This window comes from Lathamus discolor, chromosome 2, assembly GCF_037157495.1.
Source record: "Lathamus discolor isolate bLatDis1 chromosome 2, bLatDis1.hap1, whole genome shotgun sequence".
Lineage (NCBI taxonomy): Eukaryota > Metazoa > Chordata > Aves > Psittaciformes > Psittacidae > Lathamus > Lathamus discolor.
Genome location: NC_088885.1, coordinates 39,960,134 through 39,982,978, shown reverse-complemented (window position 1 = coordinate 39,982,978; position 22,845 = coordinate 39,960,134). Strand labels below are relative to the sequence as shown.

Sequence of the window (22,845 nt, the reverse complement as noted above, 5' to 3'; positions counted from 1 at the left end):
TTTCTGTAATCACGCGTGAGCCGCCTGCAATCGTGTAATACATAACATGGCTGTTTCAGTATTAGCGGTCATCAGCATCTGAGTGTCTAGAAAGAGAGTGCAGATATGTTTTAGTTAGGTTACTGCTCCTGTTACATCACATTTACAATTCTAAAAAGACTAAGAAGTCAAAGGAAACAGGACGTGCAACAAGAGGCAGCATAACATGCTGAACTGACTCTATATAAATTAACATTTACATGCTTATAAAGGTTCGCCAACAAAGCAAGAGAGCATTCTGTTCAAAGAACATATGCTGTTTTGAAACTGCATATTCATACTACTGCATTTGTGGAAAGTATGGATGAATTAGGGTTAAGAAAAGCACCTGCTGTAAAGGCTCTCTCTCCTGCTAAAGAGCACAAGAAAGGAAGGACATGAATCATCCTGTTACTGTTTATGTTCAAAAGAACTTAAAGTTCAGAAAGTTATTTCAAAAGAACTTAAAGTTCAGAAAGCTATTTTCTTCCCAAATTAGTATTCTACTTGCATTTATTTATTTATTTATTTTATTTAAAAGTGAGTCAAATTCTGAAGTCAACATTCATCAAGAACAGTCTGCAAAACAGATTACCAAAGAACTGCAGAACATTTGGGGCTCATCGATTTCTTCATTAATTGTCCATATTAATGTTTGTTGTGATATCTGGTGGGAAGCAAGTGCTTTTGTTAATGCTATGTGATAATGCAGATATTGGACAAGTTAACAGACCTGAATGGAGGGGGAACTCAAGATGTAATGGTGCACAAAAAAGCCTTGATATTTAGGAAGGATACTGGGAAAATACCATTTATTTTCCTGGTTTTGGGATACGTCCTATAGGAAGGTGACATGAAATATTAAAATATATATGCTACAGAGAATCAGTAGACTTGAGAAACAGCCAAGTTGTGCTGAGGAGTACAATCGTAAGAGGTTTGTGCTTCTAGAAAGCAGTTAACACTATTGTGATCACTTTGTCTGTTTCTATACTGGTAAAATAAACATGCCCAGAAACGTTCCTTGGCAATGAAGACCGCTGGCACAGAATGGCCTATGCCTGAACAAGCAAACTCTCTCAACCTAAAAAAGAGAAGGAGGCTGCACGGAAACTGCCAACTGGGAATAATTCCTGGAACAGTCCAACTCCTGTACCATGCCTGGGAACTGTTTTGGACAGTGCTCCTGGGCATTGACTAAAATCACATCAGGGAACATTGGAACTATCTAATGGCACAGACAATGGTTTTCCAGTGTCCAGGAAGCTTCCCAAGCTCTATTTAATTTGCAGCTAGTTCTATGTCAAATAATATTTGGTATGAGAAGATGAACTACAGCTGTATTAGTGACTGTTTTGTATGACTGCTGAACTAACCATTAAACAAATCTGACTGGGAATGCCATATTTTATATGTCAGTGAAACAGAAAAAGTAATGAAAACCAAAATCTGATATAGTGCAAAACTTTCCATTTAAAAATACCTGATTTATTTGTTTCCTTGTTTTATTTATTTCCCTTGTAATGACAGCAGAAGAATTGAAGAGTGAGACTCACAAAATTGGTGGAAGACGGATTTCTCCATAATAGTGCACTGGGCTGGATGCTTATATGAAGGGAAGAAAACTAATGCTTCCACAAAAGTACAATAACATTCACCATATAAAGTATCTTACAGTCAGGTGTGATAACCAGGGCTTCCTGTCTCCAGGGATGTGACCTGAATTTCTGTCCTGAACTTGGAGGTCTTCCAAAATGCTTTGTTCTCAGTTTCTGTTCTTTCACTTTTTATAAACACTTGCAATAAGGAAAGAAAGGTGCAGTTGAGAAAATTGTTATCTAGCCCAATGATTCTGGATACAACGGGGAGGTGATACTTGGGTTCTGTAGTGTAGTCTCATGAACAGTCAAATATTTCATAAAAGATACACATACCATTTTCTGATAGTCAAAGGAGTCAGGAACTACAAATTAAATAAAACTCTGGCTTGAAAGGAGTCTAATACCTTGGTCCTCACTAAATTAATGTTCTGCCAAGTGGGCCTATTGAATAAAATGCACCTACTGCACAATCATTATTTTTGAGTGCTAATCCATTAAATGAACCTTTTTCCTGTAACTAAAATATCTGACAAATTGTCCTGAAGTCATAAAGCTTGGGTTTGTCAGATTTGTGTATTTTCTAATACATCACTGTTGGAAAAGAAAAAAAATCTCAAGTTATCCAGCTGTTGTAAGCAGTCCATTGGAAGAGACGATAAACTAAATGATCCTTAAGGTCCCTTCCAACCCTAACCATTCTACAATACTATCTTCTATGAAACTGCAAAAAAGCAGTAGCACTGCTCTATGTATAGCAGTGTATAAAACCATTACAAAATGAGAAACAATGGAAAATGGAACTAAGCTGTTTTAGTACTATCTTACCTTTATGATGAAGAATTCAATTAAGACTACAAAACTTAATTAATTTCATTATGAGTACCTTATTTATTTATTTGGCTCATAAACTGGGAGAACTGCTGCTATAGGGCCTAACTGCTCCTTTAGAAACTAAGTACCTATTTGTTCTCTTTCTTTTATTTATCCTTAGCTTCCATATTAGAACTCTGAAAAGGATTTGTCTCTGAAGTCAAAACTCTTTATGTTCTGCTATACTTGGTTTCAGATGAAGTGACCATGAACTATTTAAAACTTAACTGTTTTCATTAAGAGGCCAGTCAGCTTACTTTTAACTCTTCTAGTAGCACAGGAATAGAAGTTAGCATAAATGATATAGAAAACTATATATGATAGACAACAGAGACAGAAACGGATAAAAATATCAGTAGTTTAGCGAAGGCAAAATTAGTGTTGGTTAGGTTAAGGAAATGACAGAAATTTCAGAGGTGTGAAAGAGTTGTGTTGGAAATTTACTTCTTTTCACAAGAAGTGAAATAAACAGCCTGAGTACCAAGAAAATCAAAGCATGGTAAGAATTATGCTGTAAACAAGATGACATGTTGATACCTGATTATTTTAGGTTAAGGTATATTACAGTGACACAACCAAAGAGGAGTTTGAAATCCTGACTGTTTCCTTTGTTTTTGAACATGTGCTCATATGAGGAGGTTCCTATCTGCAGATGTCAAAACCTTCTTGAAGCTCTGTCTCTGAAGTCAGGTAAAGTAGGTAAAATTTCTGCTTTACCTGCCAACTGCCCTCTCAGTGTGTTTGAAGTAATCTTCACTCTTGTGTTTAAGTAACCATCTTATTTTTAATACGTTTTCTCATTTCTGTTCTGTATTCACCTAATTGTAATTTACCTATATTTCACACTACCATACCATGCAAATTAACATCCTGTTTTGCATTATACTTTATTTACCCAATGTAATGCATGAGCATTTTGTTAAGTATAAATCTTTAATTTGTTATCAGAAAGCCTACTTTCTTTGAGATGTGTTCTCTGCACTCTTCTGATTATACTCTTAATGTCTAATAGTTATATTATACCATCATTTGAGACATTTATTTGGGAATTGGCCAGGCTATAATGCCTTGTATAGAAACTTAGTCCTAAGAAAGCCCATCATATAGCATAGAACGATTACCAGAATTCTGAGCCAAGGATCTTGAAATGTTGAGGATACATACAAATTGCAATCTGAGGCACCTGCCTGTGCACCCCTTTCACAGGCAAGTGTCACTTTCATCAGTGGAACAGGAACATGTTTGAATCCAGAATCTCTGGTAGTAGCTATCAATGTTAGAAATTAACACATAAAAATGAAACCAAACAGAAAAGAATCTGGGGCTCCTGTGTGACCGAACATGGTGCACTTCTGCTGGCAAACAACTCCCAAAGTGAATGCCTATGTAATAGAGAAGGGCAATAGCAATACCCACTTTTATGGCTATAAAACTCAGAATAAGCAATGTGGAACTGAGTCTGAACTCTGTTGCGATTTGAAAGATTTACGGATGTCATAGAAGTTGCAGTTCTGAGCATAAATAGCTCATCAAAGACTGAGTGGGGTTTTGTCTTACTGTTTTAATAAAATAAATAAGGAATAAAAAGTTACTAGTATGTACATGAACTGCAAAAGAAGTTTCCTACAGAAGAGAACTGTGCTACCTACCTATTTATTTAGTGTTTTACCACAATGGTATTTCAGCTGCATCTGTGAAATAAATATGGATATTAAACACAGATTTTGTGATCTTCCTTTCAAATTAGTCAGCAAAAGTAAATATTCTCAAAGGTATGATTAACAGATGGATGTCTACATTCCCTCCTCTCAACGTGATTTAAGCGCTTAACCGTCCTCTGTACCTTTGATAACTACTTCCTGAAGTTAAACGCCATGGGAATGTGATATATTTGATAGACCCACATGAGACAGACTTTGCACTAAGGTCTTAAAGCAGTCCAGGCAATAGTCCTTCTTGTACTGACTGTGATATCTATGTCTCAGCCAAGCTGTGTTGCAAAACTGGATACCACAGAAACTTGCAGAGTGGATAATGAATAGAGTTTGTAGACTCCAGAAGACACAGCAACATCCCTGGCAAAGGAATCAATAGCTAGTGAAACCCATCTCAAATTTTGAAAGGCAAACGATACGGTAAGAAGCACAAACATACAATATGAGTAGTGCGAGTGATGTGGCTGAAATAAATCATGGTGTTTATACCTAGATTAAGAAACTCCAAAATGCTTCCCAGTCTTCAGGTCCAGGATTTAATAACAAATATTTCAAAAGAAAGATTAGGATTTCAGAGTAATTAGAATTATAGCAATCTTATGCCCATTCTCTAGAATAATTAAAAGTTTTGTAACCCAGCCTTGCATTTCTTAAAAATCTGCATCAGTTATGAGCGTAACTGTTCTCATGTTGTTCCAAGTTATTCAGGAAAACAAAGCAATGCATACACATGTAAAAATGTGACTAAAATTGCAGCTGTAAGAAAACTGGCTAATTTCTGCATGAAGACAGGACTTGAATTCAGTTGGGTAGATATCAAATCTATTAATGGGAGGATAAGGGAGTTTTATTCTCTAGATTGGGGCTGCTGAGATCGTCAGCATACAAGAAAGGAGGACACTGCAGAAGAACATGTGGAGAAAGGAAACTTGAGGAATAAAGTTTATAAGACAAAGTTTTACTAGTGTAGGAAAAAGCTCAGGTGAATACTGAAAAAAAAATCCACATAGCTCTCAGGTGGTATGTGTCCATTTGAAGGTATTAACTTTGAACCATGCAAGGGGATGATTCTACTCTAGCAGGTCCCACATCATATGTAATGAATCGTGTGGTTTTGCTCTGACATATCTTAGGACTCTGAGAGCTACTGCACCTTCACTAGAGTTCTGTTCAGAGACTGAACTTTTTAGGTTTATTTGTATTAATCATAGGAATTGTTCCAATCTCTGCCCAAAGGTAATTAAGGAAATTCCACAATACTTCGACAGAATCCAGCTACTAAGAAATTCCACAAAATTACCAAAAAATGTAGAAAGGCTTTTTATCTGCTTTTCATCCATGTATCAATTTCAGAAAAAAGTTAGTTCATCTGGCTGCAGGCTGACTTTCAATAAAAACATGTTAAGAGCTCAGGATCATCTGTGTTCCATAATAGTACTTTTAAATGTTCCATTATGTACATTTTACTGATATGCACATCTTTACTCTTACATATTTTTAAATATACCTTGAGGCTTACATGAAGCTTTCACTCTCTTCTAAGCAGAACTGCCATTCCATTTGAGAATATCCTATATTCTCATGAGGTTTCCTTCATTAACCAATACTATCACAGGGCTCACTCTGGTTTGATAAAATGCTTTGCTCATTAAGCACTTCTGTGCTACTTGATTTTCTTGCTTTCCTTCCATCAGGCTTGCCATGCATACAAAATTCTCAATTATTGAATGCTAATTTTCAAACGGTTTTTTGCAGTTCATGTGTTTAAATTAGCTTGTCAAATTAAGGGCAAGCATCTTGGAAAGGATATGAAGTTGGGTGTGGAGCAATTTTCTGCTCAATAAAGTATAGATTTACTTATTGTATCATTCTTATCAGTAATGTATCAGGGCTGACAAACTTACACATTCATTCTCAATACTTTTGTTGCAGTTAATTAAAAGACCAACTGCTTTCACAACGCAACTTTTAAAACAGAGAAAAATATTGCATTTTAATCAGAGCAAACTGACAAAGGGCTAGAATTTCTACTTCTCAAATTTTAAATCTTATTGTTTTATAACTGGCAAAGAAACAGTATCCAAGTTAGGAAAACAGTACTGACATTACTTTTCATTTATCACAGGGTGAATTTGGTCTAATTCAACAACCTGCTTGTTAAGACCCAGGTGTTAGGATGCTGCCACGGTTTCATATAAAACCACTCCAGCATAAGGAAATGCTGGAGTGGTTTTATAAATTCCATAGACAGACACAATCTGAGCAGATTTCTTTTGCTTTGCCTGAAGCAGCAGTATGATCAGCAAATTCATTGTTATACACATTGATAGAACGGAATATATTTTGACAAATAGGATATATTTTAAACATCTACCCCCTCTGAAGCGTTTAAAATGAGATTTTCCTTGTCACTTGTATATGAACCTATTACACTGATTGGATTATATATGCTCCCTCTGGTGGTTTACTTAATCCACACAAATGCCTCTTTTATTTTTTTTTTTAATTTTGCAATTCAATGGCTAAGATTCTGTGGCCAATTTTGTAATAACAGCACACTACTGACAGTTACTGTTGTGATAAAACCAGCCTGAGTACAAATCAGTAAGTTTTCCTCCCATCTTTTAATTTAGAATTGAAATATGCAACATCCTTAAAGCAAAAGAAACCGAAAACCAAACCAAAAAAAGCAAACCAAACAGAAAGCCCCAATGAATAATAAACACTCTAATAGTTAAAAGTGAGGAAGTATTTAAAAGTGAGCACTTAAACAAACCTAGTGTCCTATGATGAAGTGACTACATCAGTGGACAAGGTAGTAGCTACAGACTTCATATATCTGGCCTCCTGAAGGCATTTAACATGGTCCATCCTTCTCTCTAAGGAGGCAGATTTAAACTAGATATGAGGAAAACAGTCTTTATAATGAGGGTGGTGAAACACTGGAGCAGGTTGCCAGAGAAGTGGTAGATACTTAATTCCTGGAAATCTTCAGTGTCAGGCTTGGTGGACTCTGAGACACCTGATCTAGTGGAAGCTGTCCCTGCTGCGGGGCTGGAGTACATAGAATCATAGAACAGTTAGGGTCGGAAAGGAACTTAAGATCATCAAGTTCCAAGCCCCCTGCCATGGGCAGAGACACCTCACACTAAACCATCTCACCCAAGGCTTCAACCAACCTGGCCTTGAACACTGCCAGGGATGGAGCATTCACAACTTCCCTGGGCAACACAATCCAGTTCCTCATCACCCTAACAGTAAAGAACTTCTTCCTTATATCCAATCTAAACTTCCCCTGTTTAAGTTTTAACCCATTACCCCTTGTCCTGTCACTACAGTCCCTGATGAAGTCCCTCACCAGCATCCCTATAGGCCCCCTTCAGATACTGGAAGGCTGCTATGAGTCTCCATGCACTCTTCTCCAGGCTGAACAGCCCCAACTTTCTCAGCCTATCTTCATATGCGAGGTGCTCCAATACCCTCATCATCCTCGTGGCCCTCCTCTGGACTTGTTCCAACAGTTCCATGTCCTTTTTATGTTGAGGACACCAGAACTGTACACAAGACTCCAAGTGAGGTCTCACAAGAGCAGGGGGCAGGATCACCTCCTTCAACCTGCTGGTCATGCTCTTTTTGATGCAGCCCAGGATATGGTTGGCTTTCTGGGCTGTGAGTGCACACTGAAGCCAACTCATGTTCATCTTCTCATCAACCAACAGCCCCAAGTCCTTCTCCACAGGGCTGCTCTGAATCTCTCTCTGCCCAACCTGTAGCTGTGCCTGGGATTGCTCCAACCCAGGTGTAGGACCTTGCACTTGCCATGGTTAAACTTCATAAGGTTGGCATCAGCCCACCTCACGAGAGTGTCAAGGTCCCTTTTGATGGGATCCTTTCCCTCCAGCATATCAACTGGACCACACAGCTTGGTGTCATCGGCAAACTTGCTGAGGGTGCACTCAATCCCACTGTCCATGTCACCGACAAAGATGTTGAACAAGACCGGTCCCAACACCGATCCCTGAGGGACACCACTCGTTACTGGTCTCCAGCTGGACATTGAGCCATTGACCACAACTCTTTTTCCAGTCGTCGGGAACTTCACCTAATTGCCGTGATTTTTCAAATATGATGGCCAGTGGCTTAGCAACCTCATTTGCCAGCTCCTTCAGGACCTGTGGATGGATTTCATCAGATCCCATGGACTTGTGTACGTTCAGGTTCTTAAGATGGTCTCGAACCAGATCCTCTCCTAGAGTGGGCCCAAGGTCTTCATTCTCACAGTCCCTGTGTCTGCCTTCCAAGACTTGGGTCGTGTGGTAAGATCCTTTGCCAGTGAAGACTGAGGCAAAGAAGTCATTAACAACCTCAGCCTTCTTCAAATCCAGGGTAGCCAGTTCATCTGGTAGCTTTCAGAGAGGGCCCACATTGTCCCTAGTCTGTCTTTTATGTGTGGAGAAAAACTCAATGTTTCCTATTTGGATTTAATTATTTTCTTTTGTAAATCAGGGGATTTACGCAGTCAGATAATATCATGTCCTGGGTTTAGCAGTAGCAGTCACTTTTTCTCCTCCTTACTATCTGGTGCAGCACTGTGTTTTGACTTTCAGTCTGGGAACAGAGCTGATAACAGTGATTGGTTTTAGTTGTTGCTAAGTAATGTTTACTCTGACTAAGGACTTTGTGAGTCTCATGCTCTGCCAGGGACGAGGGGAGGCTGGGAGGAAGCAGAGACAGGACACCTGACCCAAACTAGCCAAAGAGGTATTCCATACCACAGCACGTCATGCCCAGGGAGGTAACTGGGAGTTACCCGGAAGGGCACAGGATCTCTTTGGGGGAGGCGGGGGGGTGGGGGTGTCAGACTTGTTCGGCAGGTAGTATCATATTCTCTTCCCTTGTTATTTTCTCTTATCAATATTATCATTGGTGGTAGCAGTAGTGGTTTGTGTTATACCTTAGTTACTGGCCTGTTCTTATCTCAAGCCGTGGGAGTTACATTCTCCTGATTCTCCTCCCCATCCCTCCGGGAGCGGGGACTGGGGTGGGGGGAAAGAAAGGAAGAGGGAGAAAAGGGGAGGGAGGGAGTGAACAAGCTATGTGGCTGCCTTTAAACCACAACATATGATATTTATTCCTGTGCTTTTTTTTTTTTTGTAATCCTATATGGGTGCTACTTTGCTCAGCTGATAAATATTTTAGATTATATAAGACCGTTACTTATATTACAATATTAGATTCAACTTATTAGGTCTTGTCAGATTGCATATACAGAATAACAAACCAAAGACCTCTTTTCCTCCTCCCTGATATTCAAAATTTCCAGACATAAACTCAGATTTAAAAGTTAACTAAACATTTTTCCAACTCCTTTCTAAAGCAAGAATAAACAAACAAGACATTTCAAGCTTGCCCAAAAGTTCAGAAGACAACTAAGAAGCATTTTTTTAATCCCCAATTACCATAAAGGCACCATGGAAAACTGTCTCTTCATTTTTCAACTGTGAAATGTTTTCTTAAGAAGTGCAAGTGCCTGAAGATTCTCCCTTCCCCACTCTCCCATTAATCACCATGGAATGCAAAACAACTTCTTTCTTTATTACCTGCTTAGATGGGAACAGTAATTATCATAATAAAAGATTATAAGTATCAAGACATAAACTATGTTATTGCTACTATTCCCAGACACATTTCTGAATTTTCACTTTCCTCAGAACTCATTCCATTAAAAACAGCTGTAATCTTTTCATCTACACAACTAGTGTTGCTGCTGGCATACAGGATTAAGCATTTAAGCGAAATGTGTCAAAAATTGGATTCTTTCATCTTTTTAGCTCAGGATTGTTTAGAGAGTACAAGAAGCTTTGGGAGCCGTGTGCACACACATGGTCAGAATAACTGCCTAGAGTGCACGTCTTATCACTACACACAGGAAGTCCAACACGAGAATTTGTGTAGCCTGTGCAAAACACTTCTCAGACTGTGGGTTTGTACTCCATGGGTCAATACCGTAAAATGGTATGATTGCAAACTTGATTATTCAATGCATAGTCTGGAAATATCTTAAGTTTTTAAGACAATTTCATAGTCTGCAAAAGACTTAAGGATAAATGTACATTTAAGCACTTAACATGACCAAGATCTTCTTGTGAACTGGGAGAAAGTGTGTGAGCCCTAGAGACCTTTCTGGTCTTTGCTAAGTCTAGATTTTGGTGAAAAGGAACTTTTAGTAGTGCTCTCCCATTCTGCACAGCTTCCCCTGAAAACATAAGTAAGTCAGACAGAAAAACACCCTTGTGGATCTAGCCATTAGGCTTTTTGGTGACCTTGGCATAAGGCAGCCAGTTTTGATGATTTAAAAGTTGAATACACATACAGTGTATTCAATATACTGTATTCAGTGACAGCTGAATAAGTAATCTAGACTGTATGCAGCACTTGCTATTAGTCCTTCAGTATTCTAGTTCTCTATTTCCAGTGTTGGGGTGAGAGCACCACACTAAACCTGAGGGATGGTGCAAGGACTAGGAGATACTTTTATCTTGTGTTAATGAAGTGAAGCACGAGACACATGCAAAACCTGAGTCTTCAGCATGCAGAGATTGCAGGAGTCGGTTCTTTGCTTATTTCTGAACTCACTGAAATATCAGTATCACTTCACTGCTGAAATCTGAGACTTTCCTGAAGTTCATCAAAACAAAACCACAAGTATCTACAGAATCTGAAAGCAAATATTTTCAAAACATTGTATAAATGTGTTTTTTAAAAATTCCTTGATCATTTAAGCATCATACTTCCATTGTATTTCAGTGCCAACTCTTTTATAGTTAATAAATACAATTTATTTCTTGGGCAATTAAAATATTTCCAAGGGAACTCACTATTGCAGTAACGCAAGTTGTACAAATTGAACCTGCAAAATAACATCAAAGTTGCCTTAACGCTTCCAAAAATTCTCCTAAAAAATGACATCTCTAACATGCAGGACATACCACGTGCCTAGATTATACAAATATTTTCAGAAGCATGAAAAGATGATATAAACAGATCTGATATTAATGAGTTCTCCCTGTTTTTAAGCACTAGGCGGTCAGAGAAAATTAAGAGCAAATAATCCAAGTTTCAGCCACAGGTGGTTACTATGAGAGAGATGCTAAGTGCTTGTCATTTTATAGACATAGATCCTTTTGTAGGGGAAAGCTATGATACCATCTTAGCATATATATTTACAATTAGTCTCTTTTACTTATGGAACAGTTTTGCTTGTGGAACAGTTATAAAACATACACAGTTAAAAAAAAATATAGCTCCTAGGAGGATCCTCCATCTGCTGAAGTAAAAAAAAAAAAAAAGAAACATTATGTGCCTTTGCCCTTGCTTTAGTGGCGATGAAATTGCATGACATACGCTAGATAGGATTTCAGAGTGGACAGTTTGATGATTCATTATGAAAAGGCAAACTGAGATTTAAGCTTGTAAACAGCGACAGCAGTAGAGGATTTTGCACCTACAAGAAGAGCCTGCGTCTCCAAAGACTGCAGAGTTTGCACAGCAGCTGGGCTGGAGTTACAGGTTGGAAACAACCCACTGTTGCAGAATAAAGTTATTTTCATTCCAATACGGACTGCCCACATGTGCGTGTACATTTACTCTGCAATGGCTCTGCTGGTCAATTTTCCTTGTGCATTTACAAGTTTTATATAAACTTTCTGTTTTTCCAACAACTGTACTTTGTTGCGTGAATGATATATGGTTTAGACTTTATGCAAGGGAAAAAACGATACACGATGCTTTTCCTGGCAGTAATGTTGCTCTGGCTAAATGGGGTCATAACTTGCTGAGAAAAAAAGGACTGTAGAATTGGCATAGAGTTTTGTTTCCCAGTGGATACATATTTACTTGTTATGCACACAGAAGTCTATCTGCTCTGGGAGATCTCACTTTAGTGTACCAAAGTGCTATCATGGCTCCACAGGAGAAACATGACTGTCTGTTACAGCCATATCTGACCTCTGTTGCTCCCTCTCTAGGAAACAGGCATTCTTCCTCTGCAGAAATCAAAGCACTAGGTCAGTCAGTAGGTTATTGCCATGCTGGAAACCTGTCAAACATCAAGTTTGAAGCCTTCATCAGGCTTTTGTACCAAAGGCTAATTGCCTTCTCCACCCTGGGCTTTATCTACAGCCAAGAGAGACAGCTTTTGGTTTCTCACCTCCCATACCAGTATGTCCAGTCACCTTTGCAACCCAGAAGCACTACTCAGGCATTACTTCTAAGCATCTGCTTCTGCTTACTTCAAAAACCCCTATGAGAACTAATTTGAAAGTGGGCTGTAAACATTAATTTTCTTTGTACTCTAGGCACTTCTGAAATGTCTAAGTTAATACTTCACATAATGCTTTGCTCTTGTTTACCCAAGCAGATTTTACTCTGCTGCAGCAGAGCAATGTATATCACAACAGGAGATAAAAGTCTAGGCTGATTTACAAGGCTGGTGGTTGAACAGCAGTGACATGCAGAAAAAGATGGAGCACTGTGATGAAAGAACTCACAACTTTCCATCCTGTATGATTTTTAACCAGGACAGTTAGGTTTTCTCGTTGAGCAAGTGCTTCTTCATCACATACAAAAAGAACATTTGAACACAGTGAATTTATGTCTGAGGGGAGAAAAACCGCAAAGTGGTATTGAAGTAAAGGATTCTGAGTACTCTCCTGTGATCCAGACATCTCCAGTGAGAATAGAATAGGCTTTTCTTATATCTTCCTAAAATATACATGCTGAGGAACATCAAGGTAGAAGAAGAAAGGCACTTTACTAGAAGGAAGACGAGAGTATCCAGAACTAGTAGGGAGCAGAAAATTATCAAATCTGAGACTGGAATGAGTCCTGATCACAATGATCCTGCAATGTAATGTACCCTAACTAAATGCTCAGTCTTCACATTTTGGAAAGCGAGTTGCCTCTTTTCACAAAATATGTATCCACTTACTATTTCAGATTTGTTTCTCTGTAGAACTGAATTAATTGAAATAAACTGCTCATTTCAGAAGCCGGAGGAGAGTGCAAGAAAGGCAATGGGGGCTGAGGCAGGCATCATCATCGGAGCCATGCTTCTGGAGGAAGTAACAAGTTGAAAAAATGAAGTGTGAAATCTAGTATGAAGTATAAAATGAAGATGTTCAGAGGATTGGACCATAGCCCCAAAGGGTTCCCAAGACCTAGCTGAACAAAATCAGGAACAAACTGGTCTGATATCACAGCTGGCCCTGCTTTCAGAAGGAGGTTAGACTGGATGACTTCTAGTGGATCCTTCCATTCTGATCTGCTTTATGATTCTATACACAGTCGTCTATTTGCTTAAACCTGGCTAAATAGCATTCATCTTCACAAATGCAGATTGGAGTGTGTGACTTTTCTTTACTGAAATTTCCATGTAAAGGCATTATCTTAGTTTGCTTTTCTCTTGCTTACCTTTTTTTAGGTAATTGACTCCACAGTTCCTGCTTTTGCTGCTAGTTAAACAATGTCCAAACAGTCTGCATGAAATGACAATCTCACTACTGTTAGTAATGGGCGAATTAACAGTAATAAAACTGTTCAGCCTATCTGCTGCTGCTTATCAAAGGTACAACCATGCTGCAGTGTGGAGCCAGCTGTTTTTGGGAAAAAGTGCAAGACTGCCTCACAGTAGGTTCATCTTTGATTGCAGTGTGATCTTCACAGGCAAGATGAAAAGCAAGATTATTTTAATACAAATTTATTTTAATACAAAAGTGTGTTGAGACTGTATATTTTCAGTAGTAAATTGCCAGATGTGAAGGGGCATCCAGAAAATCATGCAAATATGTGGAAGGGAATACAATGCTACTACATGGTGCTATTGCTTCCTGCTAAAGGTAGATGATAAAACTGGTTTAGCTCCCCACAGTGAGTGAAATAGATTTTCCAGAAATTCCAGAACTCAAGAAACTCGGTAATTAAGAAACTACAGAAAAACACAAAGGATCTCAAGGTTTGCCTGTTCTTCATAAGATGACCTTTACCATATAGTTTTTTATATTTTAATATTTTTCATACAGTTAAATTTATCAAAAAAAGAAATGAGAACACTGGCCACAAAACAACAGACCTTGATCAAACCAAAGCCAATAGAAACTGAGTGCTACAACATTTATTAATGGAAGGAGAATCAATCAATCAGGAAGTTCATGCTTGCTTGGGACAGTTTTCTACAAGTACCCTTCGTCTTGGAGAAATTTGGCACGTTTACTATGACTTGATTTCATTTAGCTCTAATTCCACTAAAACAAGTTTTTTTGCAAGACCAAATGAAAACAGAGTGACTTTGCAAATTACTTACTCCAGGAGCTGAAGCTTAAAACATAATAAAAGTGACCCCAGGTTCCTAATTCCATACAACATTCATTACCTATTTACCAGTTATTCAATACGGTGTCAAATTATTGCACTATTTTAGAATGTTAATAGCCTTTTCTCCTTTATTATGAATCCATTTCATACATAACATTTCTGAACCTAATCAGTAGGGTTGAAAAACATGACGACAATAAATATCCATTATGATACTGCATTTTGTCTCAGAGAACTGGTATTAAATAAATTCTTGCTTTGAAGGTTAATAAAGACCATTGAGTGAAGAATGTTTTGGAAAAGCTATAGCTGCAGAGTTCATATTTTGCTGTCCTGTGCTCCAGCTGCTCAGAGTCTAAATCGCTTCTGCTACTGACTTGACTGTCCTTGTCAATGTGGCAGCAAGAGGTTTAGGAGACTCAATGTACCCACTAACTATAACGAGAGATTAAAAAAGAAAATACTTGACTCTTTGGATGTTTTGGTCTCCCTACTGTTAAGAGAAGAAGTAGGTCTTTATAGTTACATTACCAACGCGCATCTCCATGTGGTTAAATTATTTTTAATAAAGCCAAGGATATAGTGAGAAAATATGAATTTTATTATAATTTCTACTTCTTGTTCTTCTCCAAAAGGATTTTAAAGTAGGATTGAAGATATAGGAGAAAGGGCTTATCTCTAAGCTGTTTGACTATTCTTGCCTAATTACTTTGCTGAAGTGAAATGGGATGATTGTGCTTACTGACTGCAGTAGAAATTCATGTGAATGCATATATATAAGACCAAAATATAACAACCCTTTGCATTGAATAACCTATAGGCAATGTTTTCTGATGTCTTTGAGCTGCACACCCATGCAAAAAAGAAAAATCCTTTTCTTTACCTTTGGAGTTTGCTGCACCAGCTGCAGTTGAAACCAATCTGGGCAGTGATGCAAGGACCACAGCTGGTAAACTGAAGACAAGCTGGGACGTAGATAAACAAACACAAACTATTACATTAGTGTCATAAATAATTCTCATAAAAAGCACAAAAGAATGATACATCTGATAATATATATTTAGGGACTCCACAGGTTCACATACATCCAAAATAAGATACCAAACCCAGCCTATCGCAGAGCATTGCACAACTCGATGCACAAAGGTACATTCTATTTGCAAATATGTTTCCACTTCCACATCCATTCATTCAGCTTCATTGATATTTTTTATCTTTTTGCTTAATATTAAGTATTTCCTTAAATCTTATTCTTCTGTGGCTCCCATGTTCTGTGGTGTTGCTAACATTCAGACATAAGCAGAAAATAGGGCTGGGAGGAAAGTGTGCAAGAACCATAACTGGACTATAAAGAAGAAAAATAACTGGTTTTGTTTTTTCCACAGTACTACAGCTGGCAGTTTAAACCCACAGATTTCTAAAGCAAGTAGTTTTACCTTGGACAAAAGAGACAGATGAACTGCAAAATGTGTTTGGGGATATTCCTTTGTGATATGATGCACTGTGCATAGAAGAATTTGTGTTTGCTTTGCAAGCATGAAAATTGTTCTTTTTTTCTTGAGGAATGAATTTCAAGGCAATATAATCATTCTTCTGAAAAAAAAATTATTTGGCACAAATTTAATTCAAAACCTATTGGGAGCTATACACCTATAAACAAACTGGAGATACATGAGGATGTACTGGATAATGTATCATCCACCTGGAAATCTGAGAGAGGATAAACAAATCTGTTCATGATTTCAAGTCCACAGATAAAACAAAATATTTAAAATCTTGTGTGTTTCTGGGAGGGGGATCTTTTCCATCTCTGGCTCCTGCACATGTTAGGTTTTACTTACTTGGAAGAGGTATCATTTCAACAGCTGACAGATTGGTAATCTTTGACATCTGTAGTTCCACCCTGTGGTACTCATATATTGTTCTTCTACGGACATCTACCAGGAAAGAAAAACAAAAGTATTTTCATACTTCAGTATCTTGCAGTCTTTAGATTGTGAAATAGTGGATGTAATGATTGCTTAACGTTCCTTAGGTCCACACATGACCCCAACTTTCCCCAGGAATACAGTTTTAACTTTAGACATCATGAAGGAACATATAAAAGGTATAGAGAAATTTTCATTTGAGAAACTATCAGAGCTGACAGAATAGGTATTCATTCCTGGTAAAGGATTATGAAAATGCTGAGTGTGCTCTCAAGCATCCTAGACATTCATTTAGGCAGAAATTCTAAAGAGTATACTGTCAGACATTTTAGGGTATATTTCAGATGCTTGCTTTCCTAAGGCATTTCTCAGCTTACAGACTTGAGAGAAATGGTTTATATGCTCACTTGTCAGTTCTCGACAAGATGCACAAACAAAACTGATTTTATTGCTTAATCAAATTTGTTAGCTACAAGCTAGCTCAACTCAGAATGCACTAGAACATTTTTTCGTATGGTAACATTGCATTAAAGAAGATGAGTCTTCCTAAGCAGCCAATGTTATGCATAATCTTTACACAAGCTGACTGTACCTAAGTTTCTCAAAGCAGAAATTCAATACAGTTAGTACACTGTTGCTATGGGCTTTAAACTCACAGACAACTAAGATCCATGCACAAGATAACTGTGAAAAAAAATCACAACTGCTAGTTTACAGATCAAATTCCTATCACGTATTCTGAATATTCCAAATTTTAAATGCATGGCCACAATGCAGCCTGGTGAGCTTGTACCTTCGTAAATCGAAAGTGCAGTTTATACCGTCAATCTGACACACTAATGGTGATGATTTTCTGGTGCACCTGATTCAAATTTATGGCCTTTTTGAAGGTCTGCTAAATTAATTGAAATCAATGCTGAATACAATCACTGACCCTGTGGAATCATTTCAGAGAGGAATAAATGGTTACATACAAAGGATTAACATGTTACTCTGGTCAATGGCTGATCTGAGTCTATATGCAACAGAAGATAAGGAATTATAGACAGCCACAAACTCAATCATAGGTTGTCTTCTATGTTGCCAGCCCTGGATGGATCAGGGCACACCTTGTTGCTTGGTATAAAGCCTATGTTTCTGTAGCTAGAAGTGGGCTTACTAAGCTTCCCAACTGTTAAGCAATCACATAGCACAAAATCCAAATTTTTTTGCAATCTCTGGTTAGGGATATTGTAGCCAACTATCAGACAGAAAATGAAACCTCAGCTAAAATAAATGAAGCCATAAATACTAATTCTTAAGGGAAGACAGAAAGTGCACTTAGGTGTCCTGTGGCTAAGGTGCCTCTTGGATCAGCGGGACAAGGCATTCTAAGAGGGATGGCTAACCTCTAAAAGCACAGCTATGGCAATCCCCCTTACACCACACAGAAAATAACCATTAACCTATTTGTGTTAGTTGAGGGGATGGGGAGGTGGAAGCAGAGCTATGCTGGGTGGCGTAGCTCTCTCCTGCAACAGCCAAGGCTGCTGTGAGGGAATCAGCTTCTCTGCCCTCACTGCATAAGCCCTCAGGCACAGGTAGGCAGTGTCTGGCTTTCAGACAATAATGCTTCCATTTAGCTCCAATTCAGCACCTTTGTCAGTCAGTTCCTCTTGCCATTTATTTGAAACTGTCTTTGTATGGTTTTACCCTTCCTGATACCAGATTTCTCTTTTCATATAAAATGCACCTTCAATCAAGCTGGTTTTATATTTTACCTACAAAGTCATTCTATTTAAAAGACGGATACAGGGATGTGCCAAAGGTTTACCCCAGTAAATGCCTTAGCCATGTCCTTCAAACCCACTGTCGTTCAAGGCAAAGCTAATCTTCTGCTGGTGTGGGGAAAATCTTTTGCCAGCAGTGAAAGGTTTAGGCTCCCAGGATGGTAAATCCCATAAAAGCACCTGCCAAATCAGAGTGTTCAGAAAATGTGTTTGAAATGAACTCCTGCCAATGCTGAAGGCTGTAATTTGTTTCCACAGAAATCTTTATCCTTCTGTCAAAAAAAAAAAAAAAAAAAAAAAAGAAAACGAATACATAAATTAAATGGCGGGTGCCGATACTTCAACTGAACTCCATTTCATCCCATCAGTAGTGGTACAGACTGTTAATGCTATAACCCTGTTTCCTCTGAACCTTTCCTAATGGAGTCCTCACAGAGCTTACAAGAAATAAAGGACTTCGGGCTTTCCAAAGATCCAGTAAGAATCAGTGACTCAGGCACTTTCACCCAGTGCATGAAATTTCTAAAATACAATGACTTTTAGAGAATTAAGCTTTTTATTAAAAAAAAAAAAAAAATAAATAAAATTCTAATCACACAGATTTCAGCATGACTGTTGATTCCATTAAATCCTCAGTAGACTCAGGTTTGATCTTTTCTTTTTCAGGAAGAAGAATGTGCCAACCACAGGTTGTGAGTTTGTATGCACAGGTCTATCTACTGTAAGAAACCTAAGCACAGAGAGGTATTTGCATAGTCACCTTCTAACAGCTTTGTATATACTTGCAGGCAGGTGGTTAGAAAGACAGGTGTTCAAATTTATCTGCCTGGCCAGGTTGTGAAAACATGGAAGTGTAGATTCTTTTGAAAGTCTGACTTGAAACACACCATGCTTAACTCCTCAAAATGCACCTTTTCCTCCATATTTAGAGTTCTGAGCCTGTATCCACTTAAAAAAACAGGCTAGAAAAGTTAAACTCAACAGGATAAACAGAAAAATGAATACTCTTGCCTGACATGTTCCCCTTCAACCTCTTCACACATTACTTTTCCAACCCAAGATACACACTGCTTTTAACCTAGGTGGAACTTGTTCTTTTTTGTCCTATGATGCCTATTTAGCACTCTTACAAAGAAGTGCAAGTGCAGAATCATAAAGAGCTTATGAGCCCATGTACTTCATTATGCACTTTAACTTGGCAAGAACTAGTGAAATCATTTGACGTACTAAGAGACAAAAATTTAAACATCATGTGCAGGTATTTTGCTGAAAGGAGGCATTACATCAGGTTTAAGGGAACCAGGGAAGGTTCTTCCCGGGAAAAAAGGAAAGTACTTTTGAATGCATATATTCATTTGAGGTACCTTTCCTGGTTCTGAATTTCAGAAAATATGTACATACTCTTCTCCTAGTCATGAAAACTTTTTTTTTGTGTAGGTCTGAGTATCTCAAATATGTTTTTTAATCAAATTATATAATTTGTAAGTCTTTTATTTTCAATAACAGGTTCTTTTTTTTTTTTTTTTTTTTTTACATAGTCCAACTTGGTCTTTAGTTAGTTTCTGTGTCATGTTCAGGTGTTATCTTTGAATACAGGGCCAAAGGTACAGTCCCATTAGAAAATGCTGAAGAAAACACCAGCTACTTGAGGTAAGTACATTGCCCAATGACCTAGAGAGATAACGTTGCAGGTCAGAAGGCCAACTGAAAGAATCCTTTCAAGAGTTTAAGCAGTGGATAGCCAAATAACAGATAGGCATGATTCTGGTGTGACAAAATATTTCTATATAGTTTTACTGTTGTAGTTTTAAACTAAATAATGGCATATAAATATTCTATGAAACCGAACTGTCAGAGTTAAGTAAATATACAATAGGGAGAGTGCTCTGGAGATGCAGCAGTGCCAGAAGAGCGCCAGTGACTTCCTAACATACCTGAAGAGTCAGTAGCTAGTAATAAGGCATTCTAAATATGTGCTCGAGAGATGCACAGTCTCTCTGGTACTTTTCTATTGTATAATCATTTTTCATCATACAGCATTCCTCAGTTAAAACCTGCAACCCAGTGAAATTTGAAAATGTTGGAGAAGTCGGTCTGATTTTTTAGGCTATATGTTCACACAAATAAAAATCCTTGTCAGTGAAAGATTTCTAGGGAATTGAGATCAACCATATATCCAGCAAAAATTGCTAAACAAAGCTATAAGTATTCATACAGCTACACTTTCATTTTTAAGTCTCATTTTTAGAGAAAACACAAATGGTAAGAGGGTGCATTTGATTATAGAGAAGTCAATTTGATGCAAACAACTTATGAAACATACCCAGTTCAAACTGCAAGCAATTTGTGAAAAACATAAGGGATACAGAAGGGTGGCGTACAGCTGCTCTACTATACAGCCACTGGTTTTGTTTGATAAGGACTTTGTTTAGCACCACTGGCTGAATAAAACCTTCATGCAAATACATATTCCGCCAGCCTGGTGTGTCTGATTATCATCACCACAAAAGGTAAAGGAATCAGAATGTCAATCTTTGTTTGTAACAGCTTAGTATAAATTTAGCAATATTAACTAATTAATTCTTGAGGCACTGACACTGTGATCAAACATGTTTGTAATCAAACCTCCACCACAATTGTTCTTTGTCATCGACTATTACACACGTATGAATCTAGATCAAAATTAAATTCCCTAACTGTATTAATTTTATAACTCTCTTAAAAGTTGCTAAAAAAATCCTTTAAAATCTGTAAGCTGCACCTCAAAGACATATGTATGAATACGCAAACCAGTGAAGTAGGCTCTGAAAATAACTATTTTATGAAAAATGTAGAAAAAACTGTTCCGCACCAACACTGTGCCTAACACACATCATTTACTTTGAAACTCTCCATGTCCTTTCAGATTTACCCCAATTCCTGATGCCAGCTGAGCTGCTCTCAGTACTGAATCAAGGTGTGAAAAACATGCTTTATCGCCTTAGGCCACATGCACCGAACTGCCAAATTCTGAGATTGGCTGATGGTCAGTTTGGCCAAACTGAAAAAGTTTTAAATTTTGATCACCTTGTGCCAGTCCCTGAAATGCTTTTATGTCACTAAAGACTAGCAGCATGCCCATCTCTTTCCTTAACTGCTCTTGAATCAGACATCTAGTGCCAAGGAATCGAGCTGCCAGGCTAAACCCTGTTGGGCCAGCAAACATGCAGGGCTGCAGGAGCTGGCACCCTGTGGAATTAGTTACACCAGTAAAAAGTAAGCGTAAATACTGCGAATTTAAAGAGAGAACTGTGGGGTCCACTTTGCACAGAGGTAAGTGACATTACCAGTAAGGCAACAGCAAATTAGACTTTGCGATTTCCCAGATAGTGCTGCACCTTTATACAATAAATATCACAGCAGAAAGTGCTAGTCCTCTTTGACCCTTCAGGAAGGTAATGCTAGGGTTCTTCCAGGAGCCTCACTGTTGTAAACAAACAAATGAAATCTTCAGCAAACAAACAATTGTAACATGCAGAGCTGTCAATTATATGCTTGAGTTACACTATGTATTGAGTGGCACTAATTGCACTGAAAGTGGAATATTGCTAACACACAAATTTCATTTGTGTACACACTGTTGCTGAGTAATTTCAATGTCATTAAACATTAGGTTGTCAAGGTATGGATTTCCTAAAAGAGCTGTACCTAATAGAGTAGAGGCCAATATCTCGGAGAAGTATGTCTCGTCACAGAGAAAAAACTTAGCCATTATCAGTAGATGAAATACTAGTAAATCACTGTGTAGACGCCCTGAATCTGGTACTTTCTTTCCCAGTGTATTTCATGCTTTTGTGGAAAACAAACCACCATCTGGGCAAGCTTACTGGTTTGTTTTATCATTGCTAAAACAAAACAGTGGGGTGCAGAAAATACTTTTTCATTTCACAATGAAAAGCTAATTGAAAGACAAAAGAGAAGACAGCAGTGAAACAAAAGAGAGAAACGTAGTAACCTTGAAGAAAAGGAAAGGTGTAGGGGAAAAGGTGGTCATGAAATTGAAGATAGATAGCGGGAGTCTGCAGAAGGGAGAGCAAAACACAGTGTAGGTGACTGAAAGAAGGACCAAGAACAGAATGACAAGGTGACTGAGAAAAAACAAGAAATAAGAGGAACATGGAAGAAAAGGTGATTGTAATGGGACAGGGACGACGTTCCTGATGCAGTGGAGATACTGAAAAAAAGGAGGAGAGAAGACTTGCTGGAGGAACGTGTAAAGCTATCCTCCAGGTTTTTCACTAATCGTGTTCTCAGACTGGAAGACAGCCATTAAACATCAGCATCTTTGTTATGAAAGAAAAAATAGTTAACATACAAGTGTTTGGCCTGTCTAAAGAGCAAGAAATCAGGGTGGCCCCTCTAACTTATCAGACAAAGCAGAGGCAGAGGTCAAGAACCTGGCTCACTTCACCTGAATTACCTGGAAGAAGCAGGAGCTTTTCCTCTAAATTAATAAATGGACTTAGTTTACCATTCTGCTGCCATATAAATCTAAGAATTTAGTTTTTTCTTTCTAACCTTGGTGCCAAGCAAA

At 38.1% G+C, this 22,845-nt stretch overlaps 1 protein-coding gene across 2 annotated transcripts in view; it reads right to left on the bottom strand.

Moving 5' to 3' along the window:
- Window positions 1-22,845, bottom strand: part of PLXDC2 (plexin domain containing 2) — a 266,023-nt gene that overhangs the window by 39,843 nt on the left and 203,335 nt on the right. For both annotated transcript variants that reach the window (XM_065666537.1, XM_065666536.1), the window contains exons 8-9: window positions 16,417-16,512; window positions 15,459-15,540 (exon numbers count right to left, since the gene is read on the bottom strand). In XM_065666537.1, coding sequence (XP_065522609.1) covers window positions 15,459-15,540; window positions 16,417-16,512 — 178 coding nt within the window. The remainder of the gene's footprint in view (window positions 1-15,458; window positions 15,541-16,416; window positions 16,513-22,845) is intronic.